The following is a 16,704-nucleotide window of genomic DNA, read 5'->3' as shown; positions in this document are numbered from 1 at the left end:
GCTCTTGGTGTCGAGTAAAATGATATGTCGTGTTTCTAATCTGCGCAGTAATAGATCACGGTCCCCACCTCTCCTCTGGGGAGGGACTGTGTCTATCACAAAATAGCGCAGATCTGCAGCCTTCTTGTTGTGCACAGACTCAAAATGTCTAGCTACTGGATACGCTGCGTCACCATTGGTGATGGCCCTAAGGTGTTGGAGTATCCGTTTAAATACTTGTGGCCTATATATATATACACTGAAAAATAAAAGGTTAAAGTAACGTTACAGTTAGGTGAAATGTTCAAAATCAAAGTAACGTTTTAAGCTTTAAATATCACAGAAATTCACCTGTTATAGTTATCTCAAGTAAGTATCACACGCTAAGGTAACTATAAGTCATGCCCGTGCCATGCACAGTTTTCTCATCAATAATTTCACTGCAAATGTTGCGGCAATATTATCAATGATGTCAGTAGTGATGTAATATGTGGGATAATTATTAATGCATGGCAGGGGCACAAGTTATAGTTAACAACGTCGACAACCAACAGCACATAAACTCAGCAGATCGCCAAAGAATATATCAAGCCTTAGGCCCAACTACACCTAAAATGTAGCATAGAATGGAGTTATGTGCCATGTATGAACACATCATTTATTCATCACATGTTCAACTGACATTGTGGTTTTTTTTCTTTACTGGGGGCAATAAGCACCCTTTCCTCTCAGAAAGGCAAACGTCAGGTTTTTTTACTGATATAATAATTTCTGTGAATTAAAATGTTTAATTATCTTATCTGCATAACTTGCTTCTATATAAACATTTACCGTACGCAGAGATTTCACTGTAAGAGTACTGTATCCTACTAAGTGAGTTTCAGATGAACCATAGTTCACTTTCATAGACAATCACATACAGACAGCAATAACTTGTTATAGTTTAACCTGAGTCGAGCAGTTGACGCCTTGTATATATGCAGTTTGTTCAAAGAAATATGTCATAAAATTACACTTGGTACTGCTGTTAATCCCCCACCCCATTTGCTGGGTTATATGTGTTAGGTCACACCTACCAGGCAGCACAAGCTATCTAACTGCAAAAGATCTACTGTCAACTTACCAAGATCTCCTAATGTGCTATAAAATATGTATTTTGTTGTTTACCAATCCAAGTAGCATATGCCATCTTGGATCAGTAAATAAAAAATTAAAGCAAAAGGAGCCTGCCTCATTCTGCTGGTGCTTGCACGTGTTCTCATTCGTGAGTGGAATAACACAACCACCATCATGCCTTTTTTTTATTTTGCCGATGCTGCTTAGCATCCCAACACTGCAAAGATTCTCCAAAAGCAAGTGGCAAAGCCAATAGGTCCCAAATATGAGATCCATTGGCTTGCCAGTGTTTGTTTTAGGTATTTTTAAAGTAACTTAGGTAAAAGAGGTTATCAGTCTAATTATCGGAGATGTGGAAGGAAGAAGACGACATATGTGTCATACTCACATATTGGCTACATTTCCTTTCCATTGTCTAAATTGGCAGTCTTCAACCACATCAACCATAACAGGAGATAAGATAAGCAAGGTCCTTGTCAGGACGGCGGTTTGATGTGACAGATCTCTCAGCCTTGGAAAACATTTTAATGTGTTGTCAGATATGCTTGCGGTAGGGTTGCCTCTTTTCCTGAAAGCGAAATCTAGAGGGCATCCCTTATGAAGTTTTGTCGTAGGGCAGCGCTGGAGGCCTTCCTCTGGCACTGCCCTATGGCAAAAGAAAAGAGCAGAATTTGCCGTATTTATCTGATACAGAGCATTCCTGTCCTTTTCTCAAGCGTCGACGTGCAACGGGCTGCTGTGCGCCACGCAGGCACTTTTGCACCAAGGTGCAAGGGTGCCTGCATTATGGAAATGATTATTTTTGTGCAGGAAGGGAAGCCTTCCTGCACACAAAAAAATCACAAGAGGCTTTTTCCTCTTTCTATGTGTGCTGAAGGTCTGCGCTCCGTTAATACGGGCTGTGGTAATACCTTGTCGCTCTCACAAATGACAGGTGCCAAGGAGGGATTAAAGTAGTTAGCGCATGCTGCTGGGTCTATTTGTTTCCAAAGAACCGTCTGCTGTCCAAAGGGTAAAGTGAGGCTTCCGACCTCAGTCTGCAATAGAAATTAGCCACGCACGTGGGCATGCCGCTTTAGACCAATACAATGTCGAGGGAAGGGGGAGTGCACTCACACAGATTGAAAACACATCCCGCCTTTAGTGTGCGCAGCATGTAACTAGGGGATGAGCAGCGCATCAGGGCAGCCTCCGACCCAGCCTAGGTGAGTTCATCTCCGCGACTCTGCGTTACTCTACTGACTGAACTCTTAGCCAGTCTGCTTCCGCCGAGGGTGCTTGCGCTTCTGAACAATGAACCCAAAGAAAACGATGGGATGGGGAGGGTGAGAGCAGGGAGGGGCGTGTCAGAGGGCGGAAAAAAAGGTATACAAGAGAAGTTTGGTGCCGCGCCGGAGCTTGTCTTTATGGGGCTATGTATTTGAAACACATGGCCACATAAAGATAAGAAACCTTTTGCGACGGGAGGAAGGCAGGTGAGCCCGTCCAAGTGGGACGGCTCAAAAAGAGAAAAAGAACATGCCACAAAGAGCTCTTTCCCAATGGCTGACCTCTGTTTAGCATAAATGGTGACGCCGGCCAATGAGAAAGAGGGGCGAGCTTAAAGCCAGTTACTGAAAGCTTCTCACAAACATAAAATCTCGCCGAGCAAGCTACGCATGTGCGCAGCCACGCCAGCCGAGACCTAAAAAATGAGGAGAAATAAAGTTATTTCTCCTCCTTATGCCCCTGGGGAGGCGTATGTTTTTGGCGCTGCTTCAGTTTTACCATTTCTCGAAAATCTGGGGCAATGTCAAAAAGCCATGGATGTTGTTGGGAACGCCCCCAGCAACACCCATTGCACCGCTTTTTAACTCAGAAAACTGTGTTAAATAGAACGATATTTATGAGGCAGCATTAAGCCAAAAAAAGTGGCTTAGTGCTGCCTCGTAAATATGGAGTAGACTCCTGCACCATGGAACGTCACTAAAAGTGCAGTTCCTGAGGTGCAAGGAGCCTCATAAATGATGCCCAGATTTTTTATCTGTCTTCCCTAAAGTGAGCCTCCTCTTTTCAGGACCTTCTTTTATTATAAAAGTGGACGCATACAGACACAGGCACAGGCACATGCCTACCTTTACTTTTATTTCTGCTTCCAGCTGTATCTGTCAACAAGCATATCTAATGGCATGCTTGCTTAGGGGGTTAAGGCACCTAATGCAGTGATGGTCTGTGTTAATCCAGCAGTTTCTGGTATAATGCTTCCAATATATTGCACAACTTAATGAGCTTGTGAAAGAGATTTGTGTAATCTTCTCCCGAAAGCATGATTAATCATAAAAGATTTTGGAGGGTTAATGTGTCTGCTGCAAATCACCATGTCAATCACATGTTTGAATTCAGAATAAGATGGCACAGTCACCACAACTGAGGAGGGACCAAAAGAGAGAAAGGTGGGAGGCCAGATTAAAGGAATGAGGAAAGTGCATTGTGAATATTATGATCTCATTCAAGGAAGCATTTACAGATCATTTTCGTCTACATTTGCTTGTTTGCAGCCGGCCCTATCTATGGGTTGTAGGCATGCTGCTGTGTACTTGTATCAAGTGCAATAAAGGTCTTCCAAAAAAAAAAAAAAAGGAAGCATCTACAGACCGAAAGCACTTTGTGAGTTAAAGAGCAGAAATATGACAATATTTTTACCTTTTTGATGAGGAAGGAACATGGCTCTGTATTTCCCTAATATTACCAAGAATCCTGTCTGAAAACAAACGTGTGCAGTCCCCAACACCTCATAGCCTACCTAGACACCATGAAAAGTTCAGAGTTTTTCTAGCTATGTGGGCCACTTTTTTTTTATGACCCAATCCCAAAGCGAGACACTTTTATTGTACTGCTAGGCCCATTTTTCTGCCCCAGTCCGACCCTGTGTATCTGTGACGGTATAATGGTAAAGGTTTGTGAATTAGTATATATTCTGTGCAAAAATAGGCATGAACTGTCAAAGTTCAAGTTGGGGCAGCCCATGTCCCACTGCTGTTCTCCAAATCCAAACACCTATGAGGTTTAGAGTAGAATGCAAGTGAATAGGCCAAATGTTTCGATCTAAGGGTCTCATTTACTACTTTTTGGCGAAGGGCAGCCCCGCAATTCTCCTTGCGGCGCTGCCATGCATTAAAAGGAAAGGGCAGGAATGTGCTGTATTAATGAAATACAGCGCATTCCTGTCCTTTCTGCTTGCATCGGCGCACAAACTGGTGCCTACGGCAAACGCAGGCTCCCTTGCACCCAGCAAGGGTGTCTGCGTTGTTGGCACTATTGTTTTTGTGCAGGAATGAAGGCGTTTTTCTCATTCTATGTGTGCTGCATCACATTGCTGGAGAAGCAGGAGATTTTCAGACACACCCCAGCAATGCGTCACTTTTGCGCCAACAGATACGTCAGTATCTGTCATTCCTTGCGACATGATGTGTCATACATCATGCTGCAAGGAGGGTGCAGTGAAAACTGTTGCTGCGACAGTTTTCATAAATGAGGCCCACAATATCTTGTAAATACAGCGTACTCCTGCCCTTTCGAACTGGCGCAACGCCTCAAAAAGACCTTTGCTGCTGCCCTACGCCAATTCACTGAAAGTGAGCCCCCAGGTGGTTACGAATGAACACTTTTCCAGTTCACATTCGCCCACGACATCTGAGAGGATGTAGAATGAACTCTGTATCACAAAGACAACAGCAGGGTGACGGGGCTGTTTAGTGCACCGAGGCCGACCATGAGCTTTTGAAAACATACGCAGTCTGACGCACGCTTCTTTTCAAGTGCCTCCGTTGCAGAGGTCTATTGATCTATTCTGTACCCGCTCAGCATTTCAACAAAGCTCGGCGGCCTCGGTGCGAACAGTCACATCCCTCACGTACTGCTGGCTGCCTGCTGGCTGAACACGGATCAGTCTCTTTAACAGTTAAAAAAAAAAAGCCGCAGGCATGTTGGTTTTCCTGTAATGCATGCCAACAGTAGTCAAATTACCCTCGTCAAACACAATACCGAATTGTGCGCAGCAGTAAAGTGTGTGCTCGGAAATCTGTGTCAAACAGAAGCCTCGCAAAAAAACAATAATCATTTGTCCACCAAATCACGTTTCTTTTTCATTATTTCCTTCTGTTCTGCTTCCGGTCACATGTTTTAAAAAAATATATACAATGCTGGTGATTGCGAGTTTAAACAAGCATGTGGCGGAATTCAACCCGAGGTCCTGATCTGAACCCGTCCCCATGCTTCCATAACGCAAAGTGACACATTTAGAAGTTGCAGAGGGTCACACACTGCGACTTGTCCTCGGGGAAGGGGAGGTGGCAGCAGGGTAGCGGCTCAGAATTCCTGAGTGCGTCCATAGGAGCATTTTAAGGATTAGGGGGGCCCAGGGTCAAATGGATTTTGGGGGACCCTGTTTGGAGTTGCTTTGAATTTATGATCCAATTTCAGCTCTTTCATGCCTTCTCTGGCCAGGTCACTGACAACGCACAGGCGCGCTCATCCAAATTTTAAATGTTTTGACATCTAATATTCAGGGATAGTAATGTGTGTTTTCGATATTGTAACACATCCTGCTTCCTGCTGGTGGCTGTAGCAGCATGACATGCAAAGCGTGCTAGTGTGGAATGCGCATGTCAGATTGGCCGGCTGCCTTGCAACGGCCAGCCCGACATGCGCACTTCAGACGACACCAATCTTAGCGGTGTTAAACTGCAGAGAGATTGCGAGCACAGGCCCCACCCTAAAAAGGAGCACTGGGTTAGCTTTTCTCAAACTAATCCTGGTGCTTCTCTCATGCTGAAAACAGCATGAGAGCAATTCCAGGATTGGTTAGGTATGTGTGACGGTAGGAAGTCAACCACCTTCCTTCCCTTCGCTGAGGCCCATTTCTTGGAAGCTTGAAACATGTTCCCTTGCGCAGCTTCAATGCTGCTTTCCAGTCGAGCATTTTATTTTCAGGTCTCGCCTGTCGATGCGCATGCGCATCGAGCAAGCGAGAGTATTGGGACTTATCCACTCTTTTCCCAACTTGCAAGGAATCGTGGCGATTCCTTGCAGTGCCCGTGACTTTTAAGCTCAATGCGCATGCGCATTGAGCTTAAAAGCGCGTGCACGTCCGTCTTGGTTTACCCGCTCCGCCCCCTCCCCTTCCCGCCGTGTCGCATTTCTCCTCCCCCCTCCCCTCTCTTCCCTCCGTCTTGTTTGTTATTTTACCCGCTCCGCCCCCTCCCCTTCCCGCCGTGTCGCATTTCTCCTCCCCCTCCCCTCTCTTCCCTCCGTCTTGTTTGTTTATTTTTTTTACCCGCTCCGCCCCCTCCCCTGCCCGCCGTGTCGCATTTTTTTTTAAAACCCCCACTATTTGTTTTTGTCCATGTTGTTGTTAATCTCAAAGACACAATGTTGAATGTGTATCTGTGCCAAAGAGGATAAAATGCAAGGCGAACAAAACAGGCAGTTCTGGAATCAATTCAACTCTAAGGGGTTTTCGTAATATTTATCATTGTGTGATGTTAAAATTGCACGAGCCATTTAATGTACAGTTTTGGAGCCACGCTGCCGAAAAAGCTTTTATCTTCCCACACGGAGCGGCTCACTCGGTGAGGGTTTCCCGGTCGGCTCGAGCACCAGCAGCCTCGCAGCAAGTCTGAAGCCCTAACGTTACTGGGACTCAGTGGATAAAACCAAGTGGATAGCAGCCGAGAAGCAGAGAGCCTGACAGCAAAAATTCCACAAATCAGCGTCCGCGTCCTTCGATCACGTGACACATGTTTTGCTTCCGTCCCAGGCGATTACAAAAGAAAACTTACTTCCTCATCCTCACGTACAGCATTTGGAACAACCAGATTTGGCTGTTCTTGTTCCAGCTTCAAAGAGCTTTACAATTTAGCGACTAAAATGGCCAATACATTATCGACTTCATTCCTATTGGATTAGAGTGTCGTATGTATATTATACCGAAAGATTTGATTTGGAGTTGGTAAACACGCACGCCACACTTCCTGGCTGTTTGCAAATCGACTGCAAGTTTTCCTTGCTCTTTCTCTGGGTTATCTAAAGGCAGGCATTGCTAATCGAGGAAGGGAAAGGAACCAACCTCCGCTCACCCTCACTCTCACTCATCCTCACTCACCCTCAACCCCTCACCCTCACTCACCCTCACTCACCCTCAACCCCTCACCCTCACTCACCCTCACCCTCACTCACCCTCAACCCCTCACCCTCAACCCCTCACTCACCCTCACTCTCACTCATCCTCACTCACCCTCAACCCCTCACCCTCACTCACTCTCACCCACCCTCAACCCCTCACCCTCACTCACCCACCCTCAACCCCTCACCCTCACTCACCCTCAACCCCTCACCCTCACTCACTCACCCTCACTCACCCTCAACCCCTCCCCCTCGACCCCTCCCCCTCAACCCCTCACCCTAACCCTCACTCACCCTCCCTCACCCTCAACCCCTCACCCTCAAACCCTCACTCACCCTCAACCCCTCACCCTCAACCCCTCACTCACCCTCAACCCCTCACCCTCACTCACCCTCACCCTCACTCACCCTCAACCCCTCACCCTCAACCCCTCACCCTCAACCCCTCACCCTCAACCCCTCACTCACCCTCACTCTCACTCACCCTCACTCAGCCTCAACTACTCCCCCTCACCCTCACTCACCCAAAACACCTCACCCTCACTCACCCTCACCCTCACTCACCCTCAACACCTCACTCACCCTCACCCTCACTCACCCTCAACACCTCACCCTCAACCTCAACCCCTCACCCTCACTCACCCTCACTCACCCTCACTCACCCTCACTCACCCTCACTCACCCTCACTCACCCTCACTCACCCTCAACCCCTCACCCTCACTCACCCTCACTCACCCTCACCCTCACTCACCCTCACTCACCCTCACCCTCACTCACCCTCACCCTCACTCACCCTCACCCTCACACAGTGCAATAGTTCTCAGACCATTTCAGTTAGAGCTTTTAGAAATGTTTATGGCTTTTTTTATTTGTAATACTTTAGCATTGGCTACAGGAAACAAAAATGCTAAACATTTACAAAATAAACCCATAAACAATTCTAAAAGCACTAACTCTAATGGTGCGAGACCTATTGCATTTCCAATGCTTGTTTTCTTGGAGGACAAGCATCGCAGTCTTCCTCCCTTTTGAACTTGATAGCTTGGCTGGACTGCTGCTCTCAGAACATAGTCATCGGCTGAATGCCTTCTCAGTAGCCTGTTCTCTAGCGACAGGAGGTATCTCCATTCCGCTTCCTACTGCTGTCCCGCCTGGACACCGGTTCGCTCCTCCTCTTTGGATATTCCTGCTGAAGGCCTCTGCTCTTTCACCTTCTGTATTGCAGAGCCCACATTTCTAGTCACAGGTGCGGCACTGCCAGGGCACAAGTCCTAAATAAAGAAGTGGGGGGAACGCTCAGAGACAGGAAGTGATGTCACGACAGGAAGTGACGTCACGGAAGGTAAAAAACCTAGAAGTGGGGGGACGCTCAAATACGTGAAGTGACGGCACGACCGGAAGTGATGTCACGAAAGGTAAATCGAATGTAAAGAAGACCTCCTTCCAAAAGTGGAGTGCCTCTTTTGTATTCGGAAAAAAAAGAAACGTGAGTAAAAAGCGAGCTATTGCAGGAATACATTAACAAACATGAAATGAAAGCAGACATTGTCACACTAGGGCACTGAAGTACACAACTTTTTAGGTGGATTTGCATAAGTGACAGAATAAAATGTTACCACTCACAATAAAGAGACAGCGGCTGAAGTGAGCGAACCCAGCGCTCGTTCGGTACTTTAAGACACTAATTGATGAAGAGGGCTGACCAAACGCCCTTCCATTTATCCATATATGTAAATACCCGTATTTACACATGATGGGGGGATCCGCACACATAGAGGCAGGACGTGCATACCAGCAGACATGTTACACTCTAGTCCTGTAAAGGGGTATTTCACTGCACAGATGTGACCCCTGCGTTCGCATTTTACTACTTAACTCAACTGCGATTCACTGAGCTGCAGATAGACTGATTTGGGAGATCGATGGGGCGGCCGGCCGTGAGGGCGAATAACGCTATAATTTAAAGCCCAGCTTTTGCGCAGGGGGGACGGCGTCCACCCGTTAAGGCCCCTTAAAATAAGTGGGGGGACGCCGTCCACCAGCATGGTACCCCGACTCGAGCCCTGGACACTGCGATCTTGGAGTGAAAGGCCGACAGGCGCATTTATTATTTTGCATTCATCTTCACTTGGCCGTGTCGATCTTCTTCAGGAGCATCTGAAGGTGACTTTGGACTACAGCTAGGCATCAGCAGTCTCCAGATAGCTTTATCGTTCAGGTAAGCTATCAGGTTTGCCTGGCTGGCAATTCAATATGCAGGATAATATAAAATAATTTTAGCTACTTCCAGGATGTTGTTTGTGTAATTTTGTAGGAAGCACATTACTCTTGTACATGGGATACTTTGAACTGAGTGGCACCCCTTGTTTGCGCATTCGAGAGCACTAGAGCTGTTGTTGAAGGCACAGCGAGTTTCTCACAGGACTTCTCTGTGGATCAAAAAGGTGTTCAGAATACACAGTCATCCAATCATTGGCATCTCTGCAGAGCGCACAGGACAGTGGCCACGTATTTGAGTTGCAATGTGTGATGGGGCCCCCATCATATGGGTGCACAGTTGTAGGAAGATGGCTCTTAATATGGAATGCCAAAAAGAGGTACACCGTGCAAAGACTCTGGGTATTCCCTTACCAGTGGACAGGAGCTTGCTCTAGCAATCCCAAGGTGCTCTTCTAGGAGGTAGTATGGTCAAGCAGCCATAGGCTTATCAGAGAGGAGTGTTATACATTCGAACATCCACACAATAGTCAATAAATGATGCACATGACTTAATAAGGAGATCCACACCAATATATAAAAATAGCACGTATCTTTATATAACTTAAAGCACCTAGGGCATCACAATCAGGTAAGTACTTTTGAAAATATCAGGTTTGAAGAAAACAGGTTTGTGATACTTAAAATCGTAATTGAAACACTTTGCGGCAATGTTAACTTAGGAAGAAAACATGCATTGCATTTGGACACTCAACAGCGAATTACGAGATCCATCTTCTGGACAAGGTGGGTATGGGCCAAGGTCCAAAGCAGCACCAACAGTTCACTTCGGGCAATAATGGGGCGGCCGGGTGCAGAGGTGCCTTACAGCGATGGGTACCGCATTCAAGTCTAAAGAGATAGGTCCGTCGGAAAAGAGGCTGCAGGCTTGGACTGGTGGATCAGTCAGGCTGAACCAACAATGGGACTCATCTCTTGCGATACTCAAGGAGGTGGGGATGCCTTTGGGGCTCTTCTCCAGGGGCTAGGGATGACAGGTGCAGAGGTGTCTTTAGGCAGCGGATTTTCATCACCGGGAGTGCTCGGGGTAGAGGGGGCTGCAAAGAGAGGCTGCAGGTGGCAGCGGGAAGTCCACAGTGGGCAAGACCAAGGTGGGATTTGTCTCTGGAGGGTTGTGGGACCACGCTGGCATCATTGGCCCACTTCAGCTCAGGCTTGGAAGCACGGGTGAAGAGGTGTAATGAGGGTGTTGAGTTTATGCGGTCCGGAGCACTAAGCCGTCTTTGGTGTGCTTGCAGGAGGCAGGGCAGCATCTCCTCTGCTCTATGGGAGTTCTTGAATCTTTATTGAAGGGAGACAGTCCTCTCAGGCTTTGGAGGCACAACAGCTGCAGGGCGAGGCGTCTTTGGCGCAGTTTCGATGGGGAACAACATTCAGGCCAGCAGGGCTGGTGCCAAGTCAGTTGTTCTTCCTCAGTCTTCTGATTTTGTGACTCTGAAGTATCTTTCTTCTTTGTAGCTCATCAGGATCTTGGGGCCATGTTGGCACCATTGGTCCATTTCAGCTTGGCTAGGTGGCTCAGATGCAGTGGTGCTTTCCGGTGTTGGGTTTTTGCAGTCTTGGAGTCTCACAGCTCAGGCTTCGGTACCTCCAAGATGCAGAGGAACAGCTCCACTATTCCACAGTAGCTCCTGCGTCTTTAGAGAAGTGCTGGCAGTCCTCCCAGGCTTTAGAGGAGCAGCAGTTTGCAGGGCAAGGCGACTTTGGCGCAATTGTCGAGAGTAGGCAAACAGGCTGGCAGGGCTGGTGCCAAGTCAGTTGCTTCTTCTGCAGTTCTTACTTTGAAGGCTCTTCGGCCCTTCTTCTTTTGGTCTGCAGGTTCTGATTTTCTGGTGCCAGGCCTACCCTAAATACTGATATTTGGAGTGGTTAGGGGAGTACAGGGTAGTAGCCAATGGGCTACTTACCCCTGGGGTCACTACATCCCCTGTATGACAACTTCCTGGGGAAAGTGGGCATAACCCTGTCCCAGAGATCCTAAATTTGCCATCATCAAGATGGTCACTTCAGAAAAGTCTTATCCAGTTCAGGTATCCCAGTTCAGGGTTGGTACTCACCTGACAGTGGACACACCTATCTTGCTTAGCTAATTTTCCTGCCTGTCCAGGAGCCAAGGGCTCTGGAAAAAGGGGGTCAGTTTTGTCTCCTGTGAGAGAAGCCAGATTTGCATACCAAAGGCGATGGGCCTCTTTGAAGCTCCCCAGGCCTGGAATGCTATTCCACAGGTCATCCTGTGGGTGGGGGTCAAGGCATCCTCTGCTCGACCAAGCTTCATTTATGGTCCCTGGAGAGCAAACACCCTCACCCATGGCTGTCAGAAACTCACATCTTTTGGCACGCTGGTTAGAACCATTCAATCGGCACACCTGTGGCTGGTAAGTTTTCAGGAGGCACCTCTAAAGGGCTCTCTGTGTGCATGTATTACTCAATACAACACTGGCATCAGAACAGGTTTATTAACCCGAGATGATGGATACCAAACATCACTTATTTCTGTAAAGTCATCAAGTAGCTGAGGAACTCGTTTCCACCATGTCCAGCGCATGCTTGAAAAATGTCTTCCCTGTTCACTTGTACAGGCAGCAATGGAATGGACCAGAACAGGGCTATTCCTCCTTGTGCAGCGATGCCCTCAAATGTAGTACAGTGCACCCTGCCTTAGGCCTGTAAGGCATGCGGTATGGGTGACTTACCTATAATGAATGCAGTGTCGGTATGCATGGCACACAGACTGTGTGCGATGCCATGTTTTCACTTTCATCTACACCAAGACACGCAGCCTGCAGTGACAGTTTGCATGAGCTTGGTGCAGGGGCCTTAGGGGTGCCACAATTCCTGCTACAGCGCCCATGGGGCTTCTTTAGTACCTCAGGCCCTAGGTACCAGTAGTCCCATTACTAGGTTATTTGAGAGGGTACCAAAGGTATTGCAATTGAGGAAACAATGGCATGATTTTGGGAAAGAGATCTGACAATGGGGGCCTGGTTGGCAGGAGCCCAGTGAACTGCCATTTGAAATCAAATCTAACACCAGACAAAAAGTGGGGTCAACCATGTCAAAAAGGGCAGTTTCCTACACCAGTTTTCAAAATTATGACAAGGCAAAAGTAAACAAAAATGCAGTGGTTGCTTGCTACTTAAAACTCTTCCCTAACTTTTACTCCTCGTCTCTTTCAAATGCTATCAGCCAGCACTGTACCCCAGCCCTCCATATCAGCCCAGCACTTCCAATTTCCACCACCTCTGAGCAAGGCAGAAATGGCAGAAGAAAACTCCTGTGACTGGGAAAAATGTATGCCAAGTAACCAAGTAATTCCAGGTCCAGCAGTTTATCCCCACTTTAGGAAGTTTTACTCATGATCCTCATTAACAGATGGGGAGAGACCAGGCAGAATCATTAATTTCAGAACTGGTATCGAACCACATTTATAATGGGAAACCGGTCATTGGCCCACAGTACTGCCAGCAAATTGCTACAGAGGGCTCTAAAATTGACTTGTTTCATTGTATATGGAGTGCACCAACAGGAAAAAATGCTATTTTGCCTCGAAGAGCATGTGTGCCCTGGTGTGAGAGGAGTTAATGATGTCGGGTCCTGTTAACTTCAGGCAGGCAGAAGTAATGGAGAATCCAGCTTAAACACTGAAAATCCCCTAAGAAACAAAGAAATACTGCAGGAATCAGTAATTCTTGATCCTGTTCCCCTGGCAATTAATTCCTCATTCTTCCCCCACAGTAACCCCACTAGATTTCAGATGCAGCCAAAACCTCTGCGCGAACCATAACAGGTATTTGGTGTTTCTGTGAACCTCATTAACTCCTGAAGAGGCTGGTAGCATGGTGCCCAGGAATTCTCAGCCACTCGTAGTAAAGCCCCTAAGCCTTGTACCATCCCTGTCTGTAAAATGGCAGCTTGCCGAACCAGCCAATAGACAAGAAGTATTCTATTCCCGTTGCTGTCTTCCATGACCCTAGTTTTTTTCAATAATAGCAGCTTAGCGCCTCGGGAACTAGGCGATGTCCTGCGGCTTCCTTAATGCAGCGCCAAAAGCGCTGCGAGCTGTGTGCAAATAAAAGAGTATTGGCCTCATTTAGAAGCCCATTGCGCCGCCGGTGCATCACTTTTTTGACACACCCCCAGCGCAATGGGCTTGCCCATATTTACAAAGCCACGTAAAGTCACCCTGCATGACTTTCATGGCCTTGTAATTATGGGCCCCTTTGACGCATTACTCTGTGTGAAAGGGACGTTCCATGGGTGTTACTGGTGGTGTTTCCATGCAAGATGCATGGAACCCGACACCTTCCCAGATTTACAACGTTTTGTAAACCTGGGAATGCCTTAGAATCCTACGCCTCTGCGGGGGAGGCGTAGATGTAACACAATGAGGAGGAATACTTTTATTTCCCCTCGGTTTTTTTAACTCTTTCTAGGTGTGCTGCAATAGAAAGAGGAAAATGCCATCAATGATTGTTTTTGTGCAGGAAGGTGTCTCTTCCTGCACAAAAACAATCAACCCCCCAACGCAGGGCACCCTTGTAACATGACGCAAGGTTGTCTGTGTTGGCGCACATTTGCTGTTTGTGCGCCAGCGTAGGGGAGACCGACATGAATGCCCCGTATCTTGTAGATTCGGGGCATTTCTGCCCTTTTATTTTGACACGCGGCAGCGCAGCAGGAAGGCTTGCTGCGATGCTGTGAGTCAAAATATAGTAAATGAGGACTAATATGTTCAGCCAAAAGAAAACAAACAGGGCTTATTTACAAGCCCCTTGCACCGCCAGTGCGTCCCTTTTAACATGGGAAAAAGTGACGCACAGGAGGCGCGAGGGGCTTGTAAATTAGCCCCTCAAACGTGCAAAACACTTCAGGGCTTACCTGCTCAGTGCGCACTCGCGAATTAATGAGCTGGAACACCACAGAGTCGGAGAGGCCCAGGTCCTTCAGCAAATAGACCGTCAGGATTTCGTCGTCTTTCAAGATATCCTTGATTCGAATGCCTTTTCCTAAGGGAACAGAATGACAGTATACCTTAGAGGCGTTGTCAATCAAGGGCTAAGCGCCAAGACGACCGCGGGCATACGCTGCGCTTTATAAGTTGTAAAATCAAATCAAGTCTATATGGTTCAAATGCTCTTATGACGAGGCCCCAGAACCTACTATGCAGAACAATATTTGGTCGGGCCCCACAAAATGAAATATTCGTTTCTCACATGTCTTCAAACGTTTTCAAGCCAAATCACCATTCCACCTCCCAAACTACTTTGGTCGATTCCCCCCTAAAGCTTTTCAAAATAGTATGTAAACAAAACTGACAGTCGGTTGAAGTTTATCACTTTATCCCAATGCATGTATTCACTCTAAAATAGCTCAAGTGAGCTCCACATTTCAAGTGGGATCGAAGTGAGGGACAGGAAGTGAGGCTCTGCATTGAAAAACAACAGACAAAAAACACACGTTTAAGTTAGTATTTTCGTCTAAACAATATATTAACACACATTCAATATTTGTTAGAGTAAGCCGGGAAGCCAAAGAGGCTACGTGCCTTTGTGATGCAGAGTATATGTGCTCCAAGAAATGTGTTCAAACATTGTTAACTTTTATATTCTCACATTGATCTGTTTAATATATCAAACTCTGGCATGCTTCCCATTTAAAAATATGCTTTGCAAAGTCCTTGAGCAACATTATACCCATTTTCGAGCCTTCTTGTGAAGTGACCCATGAATTTAGACCTCTCCCTTGCAGCGACTTAGAACCTCTTGCAGCTAGGATATTTCTGCATGTTTGTTTTTCGATCCTGAGTGCTTCTGAGAACCATGGGACTGATGGTATTTTTCTGTTGTTGGAGGGTTTTTTTGCGGAACTAAGGTGTTGGAGGCTGAGTGGAGCCATTGGGTGTATTATGTTGCTGCTTGCTCAGGTTCATACGGTGGGTCTTGTTGGGAGGACAGGAGGTGTGATTTGAGAGCAGTAGGGGAGATACCTTTCCAGGCCTTGAATTGTTTAGGGGGAAGAGAGATTGGTTGATTGGAGGTGTGACTGTTTATGTGGATATTGAAGAAGATCGCACAGTGGTCTATCCAGCGGAAGGGGAGAAGGTTTCCTAGAGTGATTTGCTTGTTCTTAGTGAATAGGCCGTCCAGAGTGTGGCCTGCTGAGTGGGTGGGGTTTGTTACTAATTGAGAGAGTCCAGTTGCTTCTAGTTCTGCTAAGAGGGTTGAGGTGTCGTAGTCGTTGTGGGCTTCCATCTGGAAATTGAAGTCCCCTAGTATGGTGACGTTGCTTTCTCCCGCTAAGGGTTCTAGGAGATGGCCTAAGGAAGAGAGGAACTCGGCTCAAGGTCCCGGTGGGTGGTAAAGGAGAATGCCTTTAGTATGTAATGTAATGTAATGTAAGGGGTTATTTATACCGCGCAACTATCGCTCCAAGGGGCATCTTGGCGCCCACTTGTATGGCTGATCAGATAGAATTCTTACACTAGGGATCTGGCAGTGGTGTCAGGTAGAGTAAAGATCCAGGTTTTTAGTTGTTTCCTGAATTCAGTTTCTCTATCCAAGGCTCTTATGTGGGGGGGGAGTGTGTTCCAGGCTTTTGTGCCTAGCACCGCAAGGGACTTGCCCCCGCAGGTCTTAAGCCTGAATGATTGAACTGCCAGAAGATTGGCGTTGGTCGAGCGGAGAGTTCGAGTTGGATGGTATCTGATGAATTTTTTCCGCAAATACAACGGTCCTAGTTTATGTATTGCCCTAAAGGTGATGAGCAAGATTTTAAATAGAATTCTTTTAATGATAGGTAGCCAATGTAAAGTCTTAAGGGCTTCCGTCGCTGATGATCTCCTGGGCCACTTTAATACAAGTTTGGCCGCTGAGTTCTGCACCATTTGGAGCCTATAGGTAACCTCCTTGTTGGTACCTGCATATAGTCCATTACAATAATCAAGGTGGGATGTGACCAGTGCGTCCACTACTGTTTACCTGGCCTCCAAGGGAAGGAGGTCGAAGAACTTTCTCAAGCTCTTTATAACATAAGTAAGCGTGTGTGAGTAGTATTGTGAAGGTAAAAGCTTTGCAGGTTTTGATAGGGATTAACTCTGTCATTATTGAGTAATGTTCCCGATAGATAAGTGCCAGTACACCACCCTTTTTTGTGGATCTGTCGAATCTGCT

General features: G+C 46.9%; 1 protein-coding gene across 1 annotated transcript in view; it reads right to left on the bottom strand.

The window, feature by feature from the left end:
• The window catches only part of ABCA4 (ATP binding cassette subfamily A member 4), a 1,055,123-nt gene that overhangs the window by 973,750 nt on the left and 64,669 nt on the right, over nucleotides 1-16,704 (bottom strand). Inside the window, exon 3 of the mRNA XM_086957892.1 lies at nucleotides 14,414-14,541. Within this exon, the coding sequence (XP_086814018.1) occupies nucleotides 14,414-14,541 (128 nt within the window). The remainder of the gene's footprint in view (nucleotides 1-14,413; nucleotides 14,542-16,704) is intronic.

Source organism: Lissotriton vulgaris, chromosome 1_1, assembly GCF_964263255.1.
Source record: "Lissotriton vulgaris chromosome 1_1, aLisVul1.2, whole genome shotgun sequence".
In the NCBI taxonomy this organism is placed as follows: domain Eukaryota; kingdom Metazoa; phylum Chordata; class Amphibia; order Caudata; family Salamandridae; genus Lissotriton; species Lissotriton vulgaris.
This window is presented reverse-complemented; position numbering and strand designations above follow the sequence as displayed.